The sequence below is a fragment of the Thalassophryne amazonica genome, chromosome 8 (genome assembly GCF_902500255.1).
Source record: "Thalassophryne amazonica chromosome 8, fThaAma1.1, whole genome shotgun sequence".
NCBI classification, from domain to species: domain Eukaryota; kingdom Metazoa; phylum Chordata; class Actinopteri; order Batrachoidiformes; family Batrachoididae; genus Thalassophryne; species Thalassophryne amazonica.
In genome coordinates this window covers 113,820,807-113,846,027 of record NC_047110.1, presented here as the reverse complement: position 1 = coordinate 113,846,027, position 25,221 = coordinate 113,820,807, and the positions used below count along the sequence as shown (strand labels likewise).

At 41.7% G+C, this 25,221-nt stretch overlaps 1 protein-coding gene across 1 annotated transcript in view; it reads right to left on the bottom strand.

Moving 5' to 3' along the window:
- The window catches only part of tdrd12 (tudor domain containing 12), a 145,300-nt gene that overhangs the window by 30,524 nt on the left and 89,555 nt on the right, over positions 1–25,221 (bottom strand). The window contains exons 14-17 of the mRNA XM_034175553.1: positions 10,433–10,561; positions 9,153–9,270; positions 8,535–8,674; positions 8,199–8,413 (exon numbers count right to left, since the gene is read on the bottom strand). Of these exons, the coding sequence (XP_034031444.1) occupies positions 8,199–8,413; positions 8,535–8,674; positions 9,153–9,270; positions 10,433–10,561 (602 nt within the window). The remainder of the gene's footprint in view (positions 1–8,198; positions 8,414–8,534; positions 8,675–9,152; positions 9,271–10,432; positions 10,562–25,221) is intronic.

Below are 25,221 nucleotides of genomic sequence, written 5' to 3'. Positions count from 1 at the left end.
CAACTGACGGGTGAAATTGTGATGCATTGCTCGCTGCGTGCTTGCATCAGTTTTTTCCCAAGGCACATTGAATGCACCATCACTGCACCGCCTTTTGTTTTGAACATGGACGGAAACCAGAAAGCATATTTCTAACGTAAGAACAGCTACAACCAGTCAGAAGAGATTTTTGATGCACCTAAAACATTTAAATCAGGTGTCTGGAGACACTTTGGCTTTTTTTAAAAAGATTACAAACAACCTGCATCTTGTCAAGTTTCCAAAGAATGTTGTGCTACTTAACGGTATCGACAGAGCCGCAGATTTTAAACAGAGCTCCGGCAAAACTGTTAAAGTGTCTCAGATTACTTTTGCCAAGGCGGTACTCTGTCAATGAGTGACTCACTTTAAGTCACTCACCAAGAGTGATGTCTTACGGTTCACTGTTTAAGTTCTGACAGTGTGATGAAACAGGTTCCACATATGAGGGAACCGAATCCTGTTCCTTAAGGGCCTATCACATTGAAAGCATCAGCGTGACGCTTTAACGCTTCCCAATGCGTAACGCCAGGCCGATGCATTTCCAACGCGTCGTGACGTCAGCCGCATCGCTTCGGAAGCGGCAAGGGGGCAGAGATTGCGGCTACATCACACACTGGCTGTTTCCACAACCTGAAAAAAGTTCAGCGATCGCCATCTTGAATTTGCGTCGCCTGAACCACAAAAAAGCTTTAAAAAACAGCAGAACGATTCTCCCATCACCCTGCTGGGAGAAGCTTTTTTTTCCAGCTACTTTTTGGAGTGACGCCGACTGAGGGAGGACTGATGACTTGGAGGGATATCGATCAAACCGCGACAGCGGGCCGACCCGCACGGAGAAGCCGGCCTTCAGGCATCATCACTCGGCAGAGCGAGGCAGGCAGCCGGGGTGATGGAGCAAACCCACTCAGTCCGAAATCTCTCACTTTTTGGATATATGCGAAGTCCCAGTTTGCCCAGCGGAGGTTAGTTCTGCAGCTTTATTGAGGTGAGGATGAAGGTTTAATGATCTGCTAACGTTAGCACAGTTGATTTGAGTGAACACTTTAATTTGTAGATGGTTCAGTCTCTTATTTTTACCAAATAAAGCTACAGCTTTTTTCGGAGACCATAAATTTCAACTTTAAATTACTTTTTTTTTGGGGGGGGGGCATTTTTTTTCCATTGTTTTTTTGTTTTCATTTTTTGTTCTTTTTTTTTTTATAAATAACTGTTTAGTGTTTATATTTAAAGAAATATTTATTTGTCCCAATCAGGAACATTTGGTGTGCAGACAACCAAACTTCCATTGATGAGCTGAACACCGCGAGGTCCAGTCAAAAGAAAACATCTCTGCTCTTCAAAATAGGACAAAGGTGTCTTCAGCAACACCACCAGAGTTCAAAGCTGCAGAAGAGACCTTCATCTGGTCCCGAGAATCCAGCAGAACATCACCTGCTTCTAAATAAAAGGCTCTTTCAACAGCAACTATTTTATTATTTTTTTAAAAAGCTGTTACATTTTATATTTTAACAATAAATGAACGGATCAATAAAAATGTCCACGAATCAAAGTCAAAAGACATTTGCACAGGTAGAAGCTCTCCACTTATTGTGCTCAAATTCATATTTTAGAAATGACTGTCCTGATAACATTAAAGGCAATTACATATTTTGACGAAAGTTTAAATGACTATATATATAAAAAAAAAACATGAGGTTTATGTCACAGAAATCCTACTTTACAATCACACTGCAGTCATTGTTAAATTATTTCCTGTTGCATTTATAATAAACATTTGTATTTATTTACAGTGTGTTTTTTTTGGTTGAAATGAGATATAATCTACCAAACTTTAAAAAATGTACAAGTTTCCATGTTATTTTAGTCGTCTAAAAATAAATGTCCAAGGTTCCTTATGTTAAACAAGAAATTATCTAATCTGAAATAACAGGTGGTTTTAATTTACAGATGAGAGGTTTCTAAAGAACCATTTACCGATTTATTTAGCTATTTAATTACAAGTGTTCTAAACTTTTTAACAGTAATCAGAATTTCTGAGGTAACAACAACAAAAAACATTTCCAAGGATTTTTCTTCAGAAAACTGCTCTATAAATGAGCAGTCCTGTGACACGTTTGTTTTGTACAGATCAGTGGTTTCTGCACTGATCCGTTTTGTACAGATCAGTGGCTTCTGCCACTAGTCTTCAGTGTTTTGGGTTCCTACTGGACAGCGCGAAGGTATGTCACAGCTCAGCACGTTGAAAGTTGGATTGGATTGAACTCTGACTGCGTCAGCCTGCTGACAAGCGACAATGTGCGCTCCCGTCAGAAGCGTTGTTTTAGCTCGGCTTTTGACACGACGCTTCTGACACGTCTCATTGAAAATAATGCTTTTTAGACCTATTTTTTACATTTCTGATGCTTTCAGTGTGAAAGGCCCTTTAGTGTTGAATCTGGTAAATTTTCTGCTTATAAGGAGTAAAGCAAATCCTCTGCCTCTAGTAGAATCAGAAGAAGAATACCATAGTTCCATACTGAATTAAAGCTTATGTTTAAATATTTGGTATAATTTCTTTGCATCATGTTGAATCGCATTGTATCACGATGAGAGGAATTGATTTGCCATCAAATACATATCAAATCGCATTGAATCAGGAACAGGGGTGAATTGTATCGTTATGTATCGCCATATGTATTGTATTGCTGATAGTGTATCGAGATGCATATCAAATCGCTGTCAGTGATGAGATTCACATGCCTACTATAGACATTTTCCCCTCACAGAGATAAATGGCAACAATGTACATGTGAACGAGCATAATTTAATTTTCGATTTTATGGGTTGTGATGTGTTAAGGTCAAAGTTCTAAAATATCTCTGTTCTACGATTATAAACATGGTAATGATATCTAGAACAATATATTAAATTTAATGGTGTCTCGTCTCACGTTGTTCAACAGCAACCTTAAAACAGAGTAGATTAGTAAACAATGGTTACTTTTAATTTATTCTGTTAAGTGTCCATTTAATTTATTAAAACATTTAATATTCAGTTTTATTATAAATAAACAGTTGAATTTAACCCTCTGGAGTCTTGGCTATTTTGGGGCGTTTTTGACTACTTTTGGTTTTACCTTCATAATTTACCTTAAAAAACTGTTTATTTTGCATTGTTTGGTGTCATTTTCGTCAGCACAACCTCACCTGTGCAACTTTACAATTTCTCTTTCATTCTGACATACTACATTAAAACAGTGAACCTAGATTCACCCCAAAACCTAAAATTCGAATCGGAATTTTTTTTTTTTTTTACTGTGAAAACCAGAAATGTGTAACAAACCATTTTCATAACTTAGAATGAAAATATAAATTGTAAATTTCAATAATATATGTAAAAATGTAGCACAAACAAAGTTATATACACAACAATTCACATTAAAATGCAGGAAATGGTTCAAGGCTTTTTTGTGGCTATTTACATGCAATAAAATGCTACACAATTTCAATTCAATTTATTTTCATTTATATGGCACCAATGTATATAGTGTTCTCTGCCCCGGAGCCTGCTCTGTGTTCCAGGACTTGGCGCTGGAGCAGAGTTCTGCAGCGCAGAGTCCTGGAGAAGCTGGAAGGAGAAGCGTGTGATCCGATCCATTGGGCAGTTCTGCGCGCACGTTGGTGAATCCACCTGCTCTCGTTCATCCAGACCAGAACGATAAAGTCCACTTCATCATCACAATGATCACACTCTGGTTCAGACTCTGATGACGAGTTCCACGCTTTGATCGTCTTCATGCAGTTTAAAAAAAAAGACAAAAACTTGACACGTTGGTCCAGACGTCTCATTATTTTGATGCACTTAATAAAATAACTACACTACATACACTAAAAACACACTCCAAGCACAGCAAATATCACACAACTTTCAAAACTGATCGCTTTTCACGCCACATGAAACCACAATTTTCCTTTGCTCAGCAACCAAATTACGTGTATTGGGATCACATTGTTTATTCGGTAATATATTTTACACCAGTGATTAAGAAAAAATGTGTATTTATTTACTCTTTTACTGGCGCAGACAGAGAAATGGAAGAAAAGTCCGTTTGTAAAAACATGCACACTCACACACAAGAGCACCCACGTGGGGTCTGTGGGTTGTCATCAAATCCACGTGGGGTTGGTGATTGTTTAGCGCCTCAGTTTTCCACCAGTGGCAAACACCACTTTCTCCTGCTGCAGTGGAGGGAGTCTTATTTCTTTCCAGCCCTCTCTCTCCACCAGCAGAATGAGGAAATGAGTCACTTTTGCTGTAAGTGTTTGCAAAATGCACAGCATATATGAGCATATTGTCCAGGAAAAAAAAAAAACAAAACAAAAAAAAAAAACACTCGCATTAATTATCAATCATAATTCAAGTTATACTTGGCCTATTAACAAAATTTAAATTTGATGTGCAGGCTGAATTCCACAGGTTCAACACGCATTCAAACAGATAGACTGGAGCGGATTGTGTGCTACATACCCTTAATTAGGTCATGTGACTTTTGACGCGGAAGCACATCAATCAACATTTTTTTTGGGGGGGGGATCCAAATTCAACGACATATTTGAACATTTTAAAAAAGTAATGGGTTTTCACACTCAAAGCGGTAACCGAACAAGTCAGTGACGACAGACGCGTTGCTTCGGAAGTGGCAAGGGGGGGGTGGAGATTTCTACGTCACTCTCTGGCTGTTGCCACAACCCGAAAAAAAAAAAACAAAACAGCGATCTCCATCTTAGATTTCAATCTGTAGAACCACAAAAAAGCTTTTAAAAACAGCAGTAGAACAAGTCTCCCATCACCCTGCTGTGAGAAGCTTTTTTCAGCTACTTGTCAGCGTGACGCCGACCCGACGGAGGACTGACGACTTGGTGGGTTATCAATCAAACCGCAACAGTGGGAAGACCCGCACAGAGGGAGCCGGAGTTCAGGCCTCATCCCCAGGCAGAGCAAGGCAGGCAGCCGGGATGATGGAGCAGAGTGAGTCAACATTCACCACTTTTGGATATATACAAACACCAAGTTTGACCAACAGAGCTTACTTCTGCAGCTTACTCGAGGTGAGAATAATTTAAAACTAAAACATGATGTTTACTGCACTGAAGCTTTAATGCTCGGCTTAGCCATGAACGCTTTCATTGGTAAATGGTTCAGTCTATTTTTATTTTTTCCAAATAAAGCTACAGATTTTTTTTGTTACTTCTGAGACCACAAAAAGCTCAACTTTAAATAACAGATTTTTTTTGTTTTTTTTTTCCTGGGGTTTTCTCCTCCCATTTTTTTTTTTTTTTAAGTGTTTAGTGTTTTATATATATATACATATATATATATATATATATATATACATATATATACACACACACACATACACACACAAAAATAATGAATGTTTATGAGTTCAATGGTACGAATATTTAATTCGGTGAAAGCTGGAACATACCATTCAACTCAGCTTTCACCGAATTAAATATTCGTACCATTGAAAGAATGTAAAAACATTCATTATTTGTTTTATATAACTGCTAAAATAGATCATTGTCATTTGATATTTTATTAATTTCTAAACAGAAAAGGGACTTACATTTTGGTGTTCCACTGTGACGTGTAGTCCAGTGATGCTGTGCACTGACTTCAGACTTCCATTTAAAAAAAAAAAAGTGTAGTTCCTCAGTTCAGCCAAAAATCACATCAGCGTTTCATGTTAGCAGCTCTTCATGCATCCAGAGGGTTACAGGGGAGTGGATTTTGTGTGTGTGTGGCAGTGTCAGTTAACTCAATCAAATCATGTCGCTGTCCCGTGCGCGCGCGTGCCCATGCAACCAGCTCGGTCCAGCTGTACCTCTTCAGTGCAGCAAAAAAAAAGTGACGTCAGTAATGAGTCCAGGTTTTCTTTCTCTTCCTGCTAACAGGCAGCACAGTGGATTTGTTTTGTGTGTGCACGCGCGCGTGTGTGTGTGTATGCGCGTGTCTATATCTTACAAGAATTAGCAGTGTCAGTTAGCTTCAATTATGTCTCAGGAGCGTTGTGTCCCCCACGCGCGGGCACACACACGCAACCTGGTTGGCGCTTGTGCATGCGTGAACAAAAATAAGACTGTATACGTCCTCAGTGCAGCAAAAAAATAAATAAATTTAAAAAATCACGTCAAAAATGAGTCCAGCTTTTGTTCTTTCTTCCTGCTAACAACCTCCAGGCAGCACAGTGGATTGGTTTTGTGTGTGTGCATGTGCACGCACGCATGTGTGGTTGCGCATGCACGAGCATGCGTGGGTGCACACGTACTCATGCGCAAGCGCGCGTTTTTGCGAACATAAAATAAAAAATTAAATATTCACTCATCCTCAACCGCTTATCCAGGATCATGTCATGGGGCAACAACTCCAGCAGGGGACCCCAGACTTCCCTTTCCCTGGTCACATTGACCACCTCTGACTGGGTGATCCTGAGGCATTCCCAGGCCAGTGTGGAGACATAATCTCTCCACCTAGTCTCAGGTTTTACCCGGGGTCTCCTCCCAGACGGACATGCCTGGAACATGTCCCGAGGGAGGTGCCCAGGAGGCATCCTTACCAGATGCCCGAACCACCTCAGCTGGCTCCTTTCAACACAAAGGAGCAGCAGCTCTACTCTGAGCTCCGCATAGATGACCAAGCTTCTCACCCTAAGAGAGACACCAGCCACCCTCCTAAGGAAACTCTTCGGTCATGACCCAACCCTCGTGTCCATAAGTGAGAGTAGGAATGAAGGCTGGCCAGTAGACAGAGCTTCGCCTTTTGGCTCTGCTTCCTTTTCATCGCAACAGTGCGGTAGAGCGAATGTAACACCGCCGCTGCTGCACTGATTCTCCGCCCAATCTCACACTCCATTGTCCCCTCACTCGTGAACAAGACCCTGAGGTACTTGAACTCCTTCACTTGAGGCAAGACCTCATTCCCTACCCGGAAAAGACAATCCATCGGTTTCCTGCTGAGAACCATGGCCTCAGATTTAGAGGTGCTGATCCTCATCCCAGCTGCTTCACACTCGGCTGTGAACCGAGCCAGTGAGTGTTGGAGGTCACAGGCTGATGAAGTCACATCATCTGCAAAGAGCAGCGATGAGAAACTGAGCCCACCAAACCAGAACACCCCCCCACGACTACACCTCAATATCCCGTCCATGAATATCACAAACAGGAATGGTGACAAGGCACAGCCCTGGCGGAGGCCAACCCCCACCGGAAACGAGTCCAACTTACTGCCAAGCACCTGAACACAGCTCTTGCTTTGTGAGTACAAAGACTGGATCACTCCATACTCCCACAGCACCTCCTGGGGCACCCGATCATACAAGACCTTCACGCCACAGCTCCCCGCTGCAGCTTCAGCAATGGAAATTTTGAACATTGCCCATTCTGGTTCAACGCCCCCAACCTCCACAGGGATGCCAGAAAAGCTCTACCGGAGGTGTGAGATGACGATCTGTCAGACAGTGGGCTCCTCCAGATGTTCCCAGTTCACCCACACTATCCGGGTGGTGGTGATGGAAGGTCCACGTTGCCTTTTCGGGCTGTACCCGACTGGGCTCAGTGGAAAACTCAGCCACCAGGCGCTTGGTGACAGGCCCTACATCCAGGCCTGGCTCCAGATGAGGCCCCCGGGCTTCCTCTGGGCCGGGTCACATTTCCTCTGCCTCATTCTGTCATGGTGTCTTGTGAACCATTCTTAATCTGGCCTCTCGCCTGAGACCAATTTGCCATGGGAGACCCTACCAGGAGCACAATGTCTCCAGACAACACAGTTCTCAGGTTCATGGCGGCACACAAACCATTCCACCACAATAAGGTGATGGTTCCCGGAGGACAATCACCTCCTCAGCCTTTGAGATCCAGAGATGCCTGGAAGAAGTTATGGAGTCATGAGGTCAAAGGTGTTTGGTGATGCTGATATTTGCAGGAGAATGAAAGTCCAAGCCTCTTTAAAAGCTTCAACAATGTCTGAATCAGAAAATGCTACAGAAGAGATTTCAGTTGGTCATGCTGAACAGATGATTGTCAAACTTCAGTTATTCCATCTAGTATTCCCTAAATTTGAGACAGCAAAAAAATAATATAATCAGACAAGTTATCGCTGCGTGGATGAAGCTAAGTGTCAGCGGAGGGAAAGCAGACCTGCAGACTCCAAAGCTTTTCAGGTAGCTGCATAGAGGCCTGCTGGTCTTCTGGTCCTCACGGGCCTCGTAGATGCCCTGTGCGAAGGACAGTAGCTCGGGAGGCAGCGGGGCACCTGCTCGCAACAGATACCGCAGCACACCGGCGATGTGGCGGGAGTTCCTCTCAGAGATCAGCAGCACCGACCTGGTGGCGGGCGGGATGTACGTTGGATCCTGGTAGGAAGACACCACAAAAATCACATGGTAATAAACTCCTTCTGTGGATCTTCTCCACCAGGAACTAATCCATTAAATCAACTCTTCAACCACTGGTGCAGAAAATTCTTTGTCTTACATGCTCAGACAGGTTCCTGAAGTTCTCTGCCATGCATAGGAGCCGGCTCCCAAACACTTTGGGAGAACTGGGGAAGCCGTAGTGGACAATACAAGTGGCATCGGTGATCCCCAGGCAGGGAAAACAGTCGTTAGTCGTCACTGCAGGTCAAAGGGCAAAAAAAAACAAACAAAACAAGTCAGAAATGTGCCAATTTGTCTTTTGAGCCTGATCCTTAAAGGCAGAACATCAGTGCACTGTGGATACAGTGATGGATGGATCTTAACTGACCTCTGACGGAGTCCAGTTTTACAAAGAACACAGACTGGAGGTTTGGTCTCAAAAACATCAAAGACTGATGTTACAGAGTGTCGTTACTCCATTTAGACAAGGTCTCCAAGTCTGTGAGCACACGCTCCTGTCGCCCTTCGCTGCATCAACAATGCCACTGAACCATCTTGGGTGCTGGATAGCAACCACCCAGGCAGACCATTGCCCCTGTCCCCCCAAATTAACCATTCACTTCCCGCAGCCAGGTGAAGTGTGGACGTCCCAACCGGTACCAGAACCGTAAGAACTATAAACAAACTGCTATGAAATGCGACTAAATTATCTGCTTGCAGAAAATATACAGATTACCCAGAATAATATGCGTGCCAGAACCAACGTCCTTCCTCCACTGCTGGACCACAGAGTCGAACAGGTGGGTCAATCCCTCGTGGGTCCTCAGGCAGAACACCGATTTGTTGGTTAATACCTGAAAGCGCACACACACACAAAATAGGATTTGAACCAGTTATTCTTCTGGCAGACACGTTCCCTAAATATGGCAGTTAGTGGAGTCGCCAATTATGCCATGTAAAGCCGCCAGCTATTATATCTAACATGTAAATAAAACTTTTTTTAATTATATTGTCACTGTGATTTTGTCCTGTAAGTGCGTGTCTGTGTGTCTGTGACAGCGCTCTCATGGCCGCCGTTGCCCCTCTTGGCCTGTTATCACCTGAGAAGTGACTGAATACATGTGTTCCAGATATTTTTGTCTCATTTTGTCTGTGTATTTTTTGTGAACGTCACAATTCAAAGCAAAGGTCACAAAGCACTTGAATCCTCAAAGCTTTGAATCAATACTTTATGGATGAACTAAGCTGCAAAACAGAGTTACTGACTGATAATGTTAGACATCAAGGAAACGTGAAGGAATCCACTGTGTCTGTGCTTTAACTGATGCTGGCAGCCAGCTGGACAATTTTGTCAAACAGTAAGTTTAAGGCATTTCCATGGTTCAGCTTCATAAGCCAAGCATAGTTATAACACACAATGAAGGGCCGCCTGAACAGCTTATCGTGCTTAAATACAGTGATTATGAGTTCCATCCCACAGATGAGGTTCATGGTGTGTGTGTGTGTGTGAGTGAGAGAGATGAACTGAAACCCAGTTGCATGCTTAATTATTATTATTAATTATAGTTCAAGTGCTTCTAAAATAATCTGCACACACTTAAAAATGACTCAAAATACACCAGAAGCCACCAAGTAGCACCCCTTCTCCCCAAAATTTTGTGTGTGTGTTTTTTTTGGGGGGGGGGGACTCCCAAAATTTGCTGCCACTGACTCCATTCAAATAGACTCCTATTATCTAATTTATGGAGCACCTGGTATCATCATCAATGCTAGCTTGAATATTTATACGCTTACCGACAGCAAATGCAATTTGTCCAAACATTTTGTAGGGAATCAACAACAACAAAACAAAATATCAAAACAGCTAAGTTTGTGTGACAGTAGGATGAAAAGTGTCCATCTGTGGGAGTGTTTGTTTCTTTGCTCTGGGACATCACAGTGGATCCTTTATGGATCCTCATGTTTGCTATTCAACAGGCAAAGCAGTGTGATGAGTATGTGAATTAGCATTTTCACCTTACAGATGTTTTCAACCTCCTCTGCAGACTGGGCTATGATCAGAGTCTTCTGTCCGACATCGGGGTTGAAATCTAGTGCACCCAGCATCACTGAGATGTTATTGGTATCTGAAGACATGAGGACAACCTGCAGGGGAGATAAAGGTTTCTTTATCTAAAAATAAATAAACAAAAATAAAAGATGCACCCACGTTGTAATTAGCAGAAATGGGAGAATGCCTCAAAGCAGGTTTCCATGACCCTCAAATTGCTCAATTTTAAGCAGTCAATTGAAAATATGCTCAATGGAAACATATTGCAAAAATAACCCTCAAATACTGCAAAAAAAAAAAGTCTTTATGCTTGCATGATGTTTTTTCAGGGAATTCAAAAAAGCTCTATTATGCAAAATTGCACTTTTACTATTATAGAAACAACCTATCTAAAGGTTTAGTTCTTGCACATATCAATATATGTAGTCTGAGGAATAAAATTCATGACCTCTCTATTTTTGCAATCAAATAATAGATTTTCTTGCAATTTCTGAAACCCATCTGGACAGTTTTATAAAAAAGCCTAAAGTTTTATAAAAAAGTTTCATAAAAAGCCTCTTATATAAACCTCTGAACTGTTTATATAAAGAGGCTTTTCAATTTACAGGAATGACTGAAAGAGGTTTGGAGGTGGTGTGGCCATTCTCATGTGTGACCATTTTCCTGTTAAATTGAGACATGACTTGATGGTTAATGCTGTTGAAGTGTTATGGCTGCATGAACAAAATTTTATCAAACTTTTACAATGACTGATAAACATGCAGACCATTTGTCGGTGCTTCTGAACAGTAACAGTTTAAATGTTATGTAGAGGGTTATGAGAGTTTGGAAGTACTACCTTCTCAGTATAACAATCATCATATGCAGGATCTGGAATATGAGAGATCCAGACAATCATTTCTATTCCCTCAAAAATAGTAACTGTCAGTATTATTCAGAGGACCAATACAACAACTGCATTAAAAGTGATGGGAAACTCTCAATCCATTTTAACAGTAGGAGTCTATATAAACTTTGTGAATATTAAAGATTTAAAACAATTTTGTTAACCATTTATTATAATTGCTATAACTGGAACTTGGCTTACAGAGGTTGATGACAAGCTATGAATTGGATGGTTATGAATTCAATTGTTTGAATAGACAAAATAGAGGGGGAGGAGTGGCTTTGTATGTTGACAAAATATAGCCTTTTTGACCTACTCCCCTCAGGCAGGTCCCCTTGGATCAGAACCTCCCGCCATAAGAACAGTTTTTTCCCCTCTGCCGTTAGCTTCATCAACAAGACCTTTCAGAACTCTAGATTGTTGCTATCACCACTAACGACCCTGTGTTATGTACTGTTTGCACGGATCACACATGGGTGTATTTTATATATATATATATATATATATATATATATATATATATATATATATATATACACACACACGTGCGTGTGCATATGTATGTATATGTAAATACATCTTACATATTTATCTTAGCTCATATACATTCTGTACATTTTGTAACATTGTTATAGTGTAAAGTTTATATTTGTTTTACTGGTCTTTTTTTTTTGTCTTTTGTTAGCACCAAGTACTGCAACAATTTCCTAATGTGAACTTGTTCACTCATACGGCAATAAAATTTTTCTGATTCCGATTGCTGTTCTTGACGTTTTTTAATTGTTTGCTTAATTTTGTAACATTATTTTGACTTCGTTCGACGAGCTGAATGTTTTCACAGTACAGAAGCCGGTTTGTGAGCGCTGAGGCTGCTGCTGTGTTCATGTACCATCGGAAATCACAGGGCAAACTCAGCCTGTTCTGGGATTTTTGTTCACAGTTCTCATGATCATTTCGACCCCACAGGATGAGATCTTGCGTGGAGCCCCAGATCGAGGGAGATTATCAATTAGTCCATGGGCCAAGCAGGTTTTCGGTACCACTTAAGGTGACTAAACAACACTTAGAATCCAGCCTCAGTGTATCATGGCCTACACAAAAATGTATGATAGCAATCTCAGGGTGGTAGCTATAGCCAGGTAGGGGTCAGTGAAGAATTACACAGAGGTCAAACTTTAAAAATGCTCCAATCATGCTGAAAACTATATCACATTACTTGTCTGGTTATAATGATTCCAAATAGGTATAGCTTGGACTATCTGTGATGGAATGTTTTGGAGTTATGGGATAAAAACAGCAAAAATTGTGACAAAGGTCAGATTCAATTTGTACGGGGGTCAAAAGTTAAAGTTGCTCCAAATTCAGTACAGAATGATGCAAATTATTGGTTGAAATACAAGGATTAATAAATGTAATAGTTTTGACTGTGTTGAATGTTTGGTCTCCAAGGTAAAGGTCAAACAAGGTCAACATCTATTGGATTCTATGACATGTGTTACCCTGTAACATAACTAAGTATGACAGATGGCGCAAACTATTCCTTATTAGAACCCTATTAACCAAAACAATAATTTGCATTTTTTTTTTTTTTTTTTTTTTTACTGAATTTTAGCAACTTTAACTTTTGACCCCTGTACAAACTGAAATTGACCTTTGTCACCATTTTTGCTGTTTTTCCCCATAACTCCAGAACATTCCATCACAGATAGTACAAACTATACGTTTTTGGAATTGTTATGACCAGACAAATAATATGATATAGTTTTCAACGTGATTGGAGCATTTTAAAAATTTGACTATGTAATTCTTCACTGACCCCAACCTGGCTACAGCTACCACCCTGGGATGGCTATCATACATTTTTGTGTAGGCCATGATACACAGAGTCGATTCTAAGTGTTTAGTCACCTTCAATGGTACCGATTAGGTCAAAATTGATGACTGGCTCATGGACTAAATGGTCTTGTATGTCTTCCATTTTCTTACAATTGCTCCCACAGTTGATTTATTCACATCAACCTGCTTGACTATTGTAGATTCACTCTTCCCAGCCTGGTGCACATCTACAATTTACTTCCTGGTGTCCTTCGACAGCTCTTTGGTCTTGGCCATGGTTGAGTTTGGAGTCTGACTTTGAGGCTGTGGACAGGTGTCTTTTATACAGATAAGTTCAAACAGGTGCCATTAATACAGGTAACAGGTGGAGGACAGAAGAGCTTCTTAAAGAAGTCGTTACAGGTCTGAGAACCAGAAATCTTGCTTGTTTGTGGGTGACCAAATACTTATTTTCACCATAATTCACAAATAAATTCTTTAAAAATCTTACAATATGATTCTCTGGATTTTTTTTTCTCATTTTGTCTCTCATAGTTGAAGTGTACCTATGATGAAATTACAGACCTCTCATCTTTCTAAGTAGGAGAACTTGCACAATCAGGGACTGACTAAATACTTTTTTACCCCACTGTAAATATAAAAGGGGTAATCATAGAGCATGTCAAAGAAAAGTTCTTAGGTGTGATTATTGATGAAAGAATTAATTGGAAAGCTCATATTCAACATATTTAAAAGAAAGTATCAAAAAGTATTGCAGTGTTAAATAAACCAAAGCATGTTCTTGATTGCAGAGCACCACATACTCTGTATTGTTCATTGGTTGCACCCTACCTGAATTACTCTGCTGAACTTTGGGGCAACAATTATAAAACCACATTGCAATCATTATTCATTCTCAAAAAAGAGCATTAAGAACAATTCATAATGCAGGTTATTGGGACCACACCTACCCATTGTTCATTAAATCTAAAATATTAAAACTCCTCGATATGACTGCGTTAAGACTCACAGTAGCACACGGTGACATAAGAGTGGAGGAAGGTGCACACAGGTGGACTACATTCCGTGAAGGAGATGCAAAGCAAAACAGGCAGGAGAGAGTGTAGGCAGACAGCATGGGATGGTGGTTTGTAGGATGACTTTAAAGGTGAAGAAGACGATGAGAGTAAGAGTTCAACAAAAGATCAGATGGTGGAAGCTGAAGGAGGAAGCTGTTGGGTGAATTTCAGTGAGCAGGTAAGCGAGACACTGGATGGAGGGGAAGCACTTATGGACAACTGGATGAGTACTGCAGATGTGGTGAGGGAGACGGCTAGGAAGGTACTGGGTGTGACATATGGACAGTGGAAGGAAGACAAGGAGATTTGGTGGTGGAATGAAGATGTCCAGGAAAGGAGAAAGAGGATGGCCAAAAAGAATTGTGATAGTCGGAGATGAAAGTAGACAGGAGTACAAGAAGATGTGGCGTAAGGTGAAAAGAGAAGTAGCAAAAGCTAGGAAAAGGCATTTAGTGAGCTGTACAAGAAGTTGAATTGTAAGAAAGAAGAAAGGAGAAAAGGACTTGTACCAACTGGCCAGGCAAAATGACAGAGCTGGAAAGGATGTGCAGCAGATTAGGGTGGTAAAAGATGCATATGGTAATGTGCTGACAAGCAAAGAGTGTGTTGAAAAGGTGGAGGGAATATTTTGAGGAGCTGATGAATGAAGAAAATGAGAGAGAGAAAAGGCTGGATAATGTGGAGAGAGTAAATCAGGAAGCACAAAAGATTAGTAAGGATGAAGTGAGGGCAGCCATGAAGAGGATGAAGAGCGGAAAGGCAGTTGGTCCAGATGACAATTCAGCAGAGGCATGGAAATGTCTTGGAAACATGGGATTGGAGTTTCTAACCAGATTGTTTAAGAAAATCTTGGAAAGTGAGAAGACACCTGAGGAGTTGAACAAATGTGCTGTTTTGATTTTTAAAAAGAAGGGTGATGTGCAGAGCTGCAGTAACTACAGAGGCGTAAAGTTGATCAGCCACATTATGAAGTTATGGGAAAGAGTAGTAGAAGCTAGGCTTAGAAAACAGGTGAGAATCTGTGAGCAGCAATATAGTTTCATGCCGAGAAAGCACTACAGATGCAATGTTTGCTCTGGGAGCACTGATGAGTAAGTATAGAGAAGGCCAGAAGGAGTTCCATTGTGTGTTTGTGGATGTAGATATATCTTGTAACAGGGTATAACCAGTCATTCTCACTGTCTTGTATAACAACACTACCTCTAACCTCGATGATATGAGACATGGGGTCCCATAGGGATCTGTCTTAGGCCCCCTGCTTTTCTCCCTTTGTATAGCACCTTTTGGGCACGTATTGTGGTGTTTTGGGATTACCTTTCATTGCTATGCTAATGATACTCAGTTGTACATGGCGATAACTTCTGGTAATTATATTCACATAAAATCCTGAGAGGATTGCCTTGCCTCAGTGTCAGAAATTGTAAATATATGTTACCAATTATAATGTCTCCTGATTTTTTTTTATACATTGTATGTTTGTGTGATTTTACTTTCTAAATAAACCACTGCGCATTTCACATGGTAAAATGCCTTCTTGCTGCCTTGAGAAATGTCAGAGCATAAATCGTGTTTACTGAGCACAGTAGTATGTCTTAATTAGCTTAACTGTCGAACAAGAACATTTTCATTTTCTGCTCATTCTTGTCTTATGTTTGTATTTGAATAAAAGGAGGTCAGCAAGACCTGGCCCTTCAGAGTGAGATGAGGCGAGAGAGAGGTCCCGTCATCTTGCTCTCCTTGTGCAAGAAAGAATTCACAGACATTCACAGAGAATAATCAGACAGTGAGACTGTATCTCACTGTCTGATTATTCTCTGTGAATGTCTGAGTTGTCTCTGATTTAACAGGTTTGACTCTGACACTCAGTGAAAAGCTGGACGTCAAGCAATTTCTTACATTTAAATTGGCCCCTGTTCAAAGCACAGCTGCCCGACTATTGACAGGAAGTAGAACGTTTGACCACATTACACCCATTTTGGAATCTCTTCACTGGTTTCCAGTCCCATTGAAGTCATATTTTAAGGTTCTGCTAACCCTAACCCTAACCCTAACTTTTTATACTGTTCACGGACTAGCACCTACCGACTTAGCTGACCTAATTAAACCCTACGTACCGGCCCGGGCTCTGTGTTCTCAGGGTGCAGGACAACTCTGTCCCTAGGGTGAATAAAAAGTCTGCAGGCCACAGAGCTTTCTGTTATTGTGCACCTGATTTGTGGAATTATCTCCCTGTGTCAATAAAACAGTCAGATACTAGGAAACTTTCAAGTCTAGACTTATGACATCTAATCTCCCTCTTGTATGGCTAGCATACTGGCATAGAATGGTATTATGCTTCCTATCCTTTTAAAGTAAATTTATTAGCAATGGAACAGTTCTTGGCCTCAACTTTATCTAAATTTTAGGTCTGTTAGTGAACCTTAGGGCTGGCAGCCGGCAATCACCTTTGTAATTTCTGTTTTTCTGTTGAATTACTGCTGATGAATTATACCTTAGGTGCAGTTTGTTTGTTTTTTTTTTGGCCAAATGATTCTGCTGTTTTGCTCTCTGTCTGAGGTACAACCAACGTACGGATCCGAACTGAAGGGCCCGGATGGACTGTGAGGTGGAAGGCAGGTGCTGCATGCTGCAGTCTGCATAAAATGACCCTGTCGCAGGGCCAGGCCCACTGATGGCGTGGACGGCCCCTGCCTGTGGTGGTGACACCTGTGTGGACTTCTCATTTTCTTTATAACATTATGTTGTTGATTTTCAATTTTCTGTTTCTTCAGCTTTGTAAAACTTTGCAAAACCTAATTGTTAGAATGGCCTAAGCAGTGGGTCACCCCTTTGAGTCTGGTCTGCTTGAGGTTTCTTCCTCAGTATCATCAGAGGGAGTTTGTCCTTACACCTGTCGCCTGTGTTCTTGCTCTAGGGGTTTAAGGTTAGACCTTACTTGTGTCAAGCGCTTTGAGGCAACTTTGCTGTAATTTGGCGCTGTATAAAATGAAATAAACTGAATTGAAATTGAAGGTTCCAATTATTGTATGAGGAAGTCTGGAGTGGCAGAGAAGTTTGTGAGGATCATGCAGGACATGTACAATGATTTGACAGTGGTGAGATGAGCAGTAGGAATGACAGACTCATTCAAAGTGGAGGTGGGATTACACCAAGTATTAGCTCTGAGTCCTTTCTTGTTCGCAACGGTGATGGACAGGTTGACTGATAAGATCAGACAGGAGTCTCCACGGACTATGATGTTTGCAGACAACACTGTGATCTGTAGTGAGAGCAGAAAGGAGGTTGGGTCTAAGAGAGGTGATGGTCTAGTGGTTAAGCATTGTGCTTGAGACAGGAGGATCCTTGGTTCAAATCCCAGCTTAACCGGAAAATCACGAAGGGCCCTTTGGCAAGGTCCTTCATCCCCTAGTTGCTCCTGGTGTGTACTGAGTACCTTGTATGGCAGCACCCTGATAATGGGGTGAATGTGATGCATTACTGTAAAACGCTTTGAGCATCTGATGCAGATGGAAAAGCTCTATATAAATGCAGTCCATTTACCATTTAGCCTGGAGAGGTGGCGATATACTCTGGGGAGAAAGGGAATGAAAGTCAGTAGGAGTAAGACTGAGTCCATGTGTGTGAATGAGAGGGAGCCCAGTGGAATAGTGCAGTTACAAGGAGTAGAAGTGCTTAAAGTAGATGATTCCGTGTAGGCTCTCAGTTGTCCAGGTGGTTTCCATAGTAGAAACGTTTGAATCTTCGACTGGACTGGGTTGCTTGACGTAAGGACGTTTCGCTTCAAATCGCAGAAGCTTCCTCAGCTAAAATTCTTGCTCTGGTAGTCTGACTTCTGTCTGACCCTTGTCGAGAAGAACAAAGAGAAGTCACAAAAGCTGGAGTTTTAAAACTAACCAGACGCCTCCTACCGATAGGCAGACTGCTACTGGCTAGTAACTAGACAATTGCTTTAATTTGCATATATTGTGCTCTAGTTAGCACCCTCCTTACCATGAACAAAAGACTGAAACTGCTTTGATCTGAATACCCCATTGTAAACAGGGGACAAAGCGTGTCTCAGACCCCCTCCCTGGTTAAGGCTGGGTTTCAACTGTTTCACATAGAATGCCTCCTTCACCTATCTCTCAAACCATTTCTTCTCTCTGGCTAAGATTTTAACTTCCTTGTCCTCAAACATGTGGTTAGTGTCTTTAAGGTGGAGATGAACTGCAGGCTGAGGTCCACCGGCGCCCCCTCTGCGGTGCTGGTATAGCCTTTTGTGTAACGGCTCCTTAGTCTCACCTATGTAGTGTTCTGTGCTACATGTAGCATAGATTCCATCACGTACAATTCAGCCAAGCACCTCAAGTGGATTTTGGCTCTTTTAGTGGGTAACTCAGACCACCATGTGGAGAACACAAGATTTTGTGATCAAGATCAAGGACCTTCAGCTGGAGGCAGATGAATCTATGGTGTCATTTGATGTGACATCGTTGTTCACCTGCATCCCCACCACTGAGGCCGTCTCAGCTGTGAGGCAGAGACTGCTGGAGGATGTGTCTCTACTTGAAAGGACCAAACTTACACCAGACCACAACTGGCAACTCTTGGAGATCTGTCTTAACACCACGTATTTCCTGTTTAGGGGGAATTACTACAGGCAGATCCATGGTTGTGCGATGGGGTCTCCGGTATCCCCCATTGTGGCCAATCTGTACATGGCATGAGTGGAGAAGACAGCCTTGACGTCTTTCATGGGCATCTCTCCCAGTCACTGGTTCAAATATGTCGATGACACATGGGTAAAATCAAGCAACAGGAGGTTGAGGACTTTACAGAGCACATCAACTTGGTGGACTCCAATATCAAGTTCACATGTGAGGATGCCAGAAACAACCATTTAGCCTTCTCGGACTGTGATGTTACGGTTGGAGAGAACAGGCAGCTCCAGACAGGGGTTTACAGAAAACCCACTCACACTGACCAATATCTGCTCTTTGGCTCAAACCACCCCCTTGAACATAAGCTCGGGGTGATCAGGACTCTTCAACACAGAGCCCTACAGGTGCCCACAACTGCAGAGGGAAGGGCTAAAGAGTAACAACTTGTCCGGAAAGCCCTCACAGTATGTGGGTACCCACGATGGTCCCTCGATAAAGTGCAGAAGTTCCAGAGAACAAAGAGACCAGACAGACAGGGGATGGAGACAAGAAGAAGAGGAGTGTCTCTCCCTTATTTAGCAGGAGTAGGGGAAAAACTACAGATGATCTTCAGACAGCACAAAATCCAAGTTTACTTTAAACCTGTTAACACCTTAAGACAGAAATTAGTTCACCCTAAGGACAGGATCCCTAGTTACAAACAGAGCAATGTAGTGGATTCTATCAGATGTCAGGAAAACTAACAAACACTACATAGGTGAGACTAAGCAAACTTTACACAAAAGGCGATACCAGCACCGCAGAGAGGGCACCAGTGGACCTCAGTCTGCAGTTCATCTCCACCTTAAAGACACTAACCACACGCCTGAGGACAAGGAAGTTAAAATCTTAGAGAGAAGAAATGGTTTGAGAGATTAGTGAAGGAGGCAGTTGAAACCCAGCCTTAACCAGGGAGGGGGTCTGAGACATGCTTTGTCCCCTGTTTACAATGGGGTACTCAGATCAAAGCAGTTTCAGTCTTTTGTTCATGGTAAGGAGGGTGCTAACTAGAGCAGAATGGGTGCTAATTAAAGCAATTGTTTAGTCACTAGCCATAGCAGTCTTCCTCTCGGTAGGAGGCGTCTGGTTAGGTTTAAAACTCCAGCTTTTGTTGCTTCTGTTTGTTCTTCTCGACAAGGGACAGACAGAAGTCAGAATACCAGAGCAAGAATTTTAGCTGAGGAAGCTTCTGCAATTTGAAGCGAAACGTCCTCGCGTCAAGCAACCCAGTCCAGTCGAAGATTCAAGCTTCTCTACTATGGAAACCACCTGGACAACTGAGAGCCTACACAGAATCATCTACTTTCAGCACTTCTACTCCTTGTAACTGCACTATTCCACTGGGCTCCCTCTCATTTCACACACATGGACTCAGTCTTACTCCTACTGACTTTAAAAAGTAGATGAGTTTAAATACTTGGGGTCAACTGTCCAAAGTAATGAAGAGTGTGGCAGAGGTGAAGAAGAGAGTGCAGGCAGGGTGGAGTGGTTGGAGAAAGGTGGCAGGAGTGATTTGTGACCGAAGAATATCAGCAAGAATGAAGGGGAAAGTTTACAAGACAGTAGTGAGATCAGCTATGTTGGACGGCTTAGAGACGGTGGCAGTAACAAAAAGACGGTCTCTTTGGGAGTGACAAGAATGGACAGGATTAGGAATGAACATAGAGGGACAGCTCAAGTGGGACGGTTTGGAAACAAAGTCAGAGAGGTGAGATTGAGATGGTTCGGACATGTGCAGAGGAGGGACCCAGGGTATATAGGGAGAAGGATGCTGAGGATGGAGCTACCAGGCAGGAGGAGAAGAGGGAGGACAAAGAGGACGCTTATGGATGTGCTGAGGGAGGACATGCAGGTGGTTGGTGAGACAGAAGAAGTTACAGAGGACAGGGTGAGATGGAAGCGATTGATCTCCTGTGGCGCCCCCTAATGGGAGCAGCCGAAAGAGGAAGAAATAAAGACGATCATTGTTGATTTTTGTATGAGGATATTTTATATGACCCAGTTATACACCTTCATAATGATGTGATGTAAAGGAGGATTTTCTTAAAAAGAAGACATGAAAGTTCAGCTACAATTTGCCAGAAAGTACATAAACCCAGAATTGATGTTTTGGTGAAAGAATTATCACTGGCTGAAGTTTCATCTCTTGAACACCAGTTGGCACACCCGCCCCGAGTACATGTACCGTTTTGAAGGAGCACATTTCTGCATTTTCCAAAATACAAGAAATCGCCAAAAAAATAAATAAAATAAAATAAAAAATAAAAGTACTTCATTTACTGGATAAATGAAGTACTTTTATCCCCTCGGCTCCTCTTATCTTTCTGGTCCCAGCTAAAAAATCGTGGGCTTTAATGCGGCGCTTTTTCAAATGTTTAAGTTCACTGTACTTTAGACATTGCTGTCTTGCTTTGCGGACACAGCAGACATGATAAAAAGTTGGCTAACTCCATTGCTGCTTAAATTAATGCTCGCCTGCTCTCTGGCTGCGGGCGGGGTTTCCTGAATGGAGGCCTGTCTCATTAATCCACGTCTCATTGAGGCACGCCTCCATCCGAGAGATCCCTTCTGCAATCTGCAGCCGGCGGCAGTCAGCAGAGAATGCCTTCTGGAGACGTTTCCGCAGGGAAAAAATAAGAAAAAAAAACCCCAGATGTATTTCATGGATCAGAAAAGCAGCAGGTGGTATAAGACATTTCCGATCCGTGAATTACATTGGTATCGGAACCCGATACCAATATTGCATTGGCCCCATCCCTAAGTGTGACAAGCTGCTTCCGTGCACTGATCTGTACTGCGACTGACCCTCATGAGAAAAAGGTGGAAGTGATGCACCGTCAACCTCGATGCCAACTACCGTAACTGGGAACAATCACATTATTGTGGTGGAGAGGTTTGTGTGCCCTTATGAACGTGAGAGCGGTGTTGTCTGGAGCCTTTGTGTTCCTGGTAGGGTCTCCCATGCAAATGAGACTCAGGCAAGGGGCCACACTAAGACTGGTTTATAACAACTCCATGGAAAAAATCCAGAAAGAGGAAACGTGACGTGGCCTGGAGGAAGCTGGGGCCTGTTTGGAGCCAGGAGAAGTGGTACCAGTTAGATCAAGTGGGCCTCACCTCCACGCACAGCCTTGGCTCCCGAGCCACTCTCTGACAGGGGTTGGACCTTACTCTTCTTGGAGTTCGGAGTAAAGCCGCTTTCTAGTTGAAAGGAGCCAGCTGAGGTGGTTCGGGCATCTGGTAAGGATGCTCCCTGGGCGCCTCCCTAGGGAGGTGTTCCAGGCATATTCGTCTGGGAGGAGACTGAGGAAGACCCAGGACTAGGTGGAGAGATTATATCTCCACACTGGCCTGGGAACGCCTCGGGATCCCCCAGTCAGAGGTGTTTAATGTGTGCCAGGAAAGGGAAGTTTGGGGTTTCCTGCTGGAGCTGTTGCCACCACAACCCAATCGTGGATAAGCGGTTGAAGACATCATGTCATGTCAACTACTGTAACACAAAAAGATCCAAATGAGAAGGATGCGCTGATGCTTAAAGAATGAATGAAATCAATAAATCAGACTCAAACTAGTCTCAAACCATATAACCTTTTTAGAACCTTTATACTACTCGGAACACCACCTGTCTGGACTGTGTGAGACAACAAGGTGAGCAATGAGCAGGATGGGTAGGCTAAGGTAAGGCTGCTAGGTTTTTAAAAAGTTTAGTTTAAAAGCATTTCATTACATTTAATGAGGTAAATGTGCATGTTTATCTCTGAACAGACGTTTGCATCTGTTCAGTGGCAACAAGCGGAAGAATATTGTGCTGTTTGGGTCTGTTCGCTAATGCAGTATCTGAATTATAACTAAATGATTTGTAGATTAAATTACTTCTGCTTCTTGTTGCATGAAGCAATACCACCACACACAAAAAAAAAACCCACATAAAACCTATAAACAGGTGTGAATGTTTTTTCCCTGTTCATGACACATTTTTGGACCAACACCACAGTGTGACATATAATCTGAAAAATACGGTCAGTCAGGACTCAGACTGTCTTTCCTCTGATCATTAGTATATCAATGTTTGTCACCTTTCGCTGAGTAAACTGTAAAGTTCTTTTCAAAACTTACTGACAAATTTATGGAAATTTCATCCTTTAAAATGGGTGAAACGCTGAAAAGTATTTTTTACAAATAACACAAAGGTGCACAGATGCAGACATAATGACACATCTGTGTCAACACCACACGTACAGTGTTCTCCACGTGTGGTCTTTATCATAATACATTTTAATGCTGTCGTGTGCCCCTTGGAAATAACGAGGAACTTATTTCCCTGCACGTCAACACATTTCTATCGACAAGAGCAATCAGAGCCTTCTGATGTCCGCCAATCCGGATCCAGATCACATCCAAAATTCAGTGGAATCTTCCATGACCTGTGGTGCAAATATGGTGAGAATCTGTGGAATAGTTTTGAAGTCATCCTGCTAACAGACAGACAAACACCCATGATTTTATTACGTTCTTGTGTTTAAATTAGGGCTGGGTATCGAGAACCGTTTTTTTTTTCAGATATCGTTAAGAAATTATTAGATCCACCAACATCAATAGCCTTTTTGCTTAACGATTCCCTTAGTGGTCCTTAAGAGCGGCAGTTGTTTTTGGGGTGTTTGTCAGGAAAATGATCATGTCTCTACATTTATTACAGAACCCCTGCAGGGTCTGTAATCAATTGTTTCTGCAGTGCGGCTCTTCTTTGAAGCATGAAGCAATAAAGCATTGATCCGACCCGCTGTTTTGTGGTTCTTTGTTTTATTTCGCTTTATCTTAATTTTTCCCCGCTAAAACCCTAAAGAGCATATGCCTGTGAGTAATATTTACCTTTTTTATGTTAAACTGACCTGTTATAGTCTTCTGAAACAGTTGACAGATGTATTTAATAACTTAAAAATGGGACTGATGCTAATGCGTTAGCATGTCTATAGCATTTAACGTAAAAGTTAGCATTAAGCTGTTCGCATCTCAGCACATTTGTGCACATTTGTTGTCTGTATAATAATTAAGGGCTCAGCGTTTGTTGTCCTAAAAGAGTCAAATGTATTACAAATTGTAATATTTTTTATTTATTTTGTTTATATATTATTAATAATAGCAACAACAACAATAATAGTAATAACTCAATGTGACAATACAATTTTAGAGAATGACAAAAAGAACCTGATGAAACAAAACAACAGAAAAGATAAAACCAACTAACAATGAAAATAAATAAATACATATAGAAATAAATGTTTCCTGTGAACACCTAGTGACTCTTACACCTCCACTTCATCCCTGTTTTATTTAAGTTTAATGACAATTTGTTTCGGTAAAACCATATTTTCAATGTGTTAATTTCTTCAGTGATTTTCTCCAGAACTATCTGCCAAGTTAGAAAACTGCTGCATCCTAGTAAGAGCAGAATACTACTGGAATGAATTTGAATAAGGAAAGTTGGGTTTTTTTCCCCTCACTAAATGGATGCTGCACTCACTGCAGTTTATTGTCTGGAATAGTCCCAGATTGCATTTCAGAGCTTCTAGAATTCAAACATTTCCATGCAGGTGGCATTGGGGGTGATTTTGGGTTTCAGCTTTTTTTTGTTTTTCACCACTTTCATCCCTGAATATGTCAATTGTGAGTCACTATTGTGCGGATTAAAGTGACTAACTGGGACCCCGTCTTGTTGGGAGAAAAACGAGAATCGTCCTCCGTTCTGTTCACACAGCTCCAAACGCTGCCCGGCTCTCTGCCGAGTCAAGTTATAACGATAGAGTCCAGTCGGAATTACAACCCCTGGCAAAAATTATGGAATCACCAGCCTCGGAGGATGTTCATTCAGTTGTTTAATTTTGTAGAAAAAAAAAAAAGCAGATCACAGACATGACACAAAACTAAAGTCATTTCAAATGGCAACTTTCTGGCTTTAAGAAACACTATAAGAAATCAGGAAAAAAAAATTGTGGCAGTCAGTGACGGTTACTTTTTTAGACCAAACAGAGGAAAAAAATATGGAATCACTCAATTCTGAGGAAAAAATTATGGAATCATGAAAAACAAAAGAACACTCCAACACATCACTAGTATTTTGTTGCACCATCTCTGGCTTTTATAACAGCTTGCAGTCTCTGAGGCATGGACTTAATGAGTGACAAACAGTACTCTTCATCAATCTGGCTCCAACTTTCTCTGATTGCTGTTGCCAGATCAGCTTTGCAGGTTGGAGCCTTGTCATGGACCATTTTGTTCAACTTCCAAAGATTTTCAAT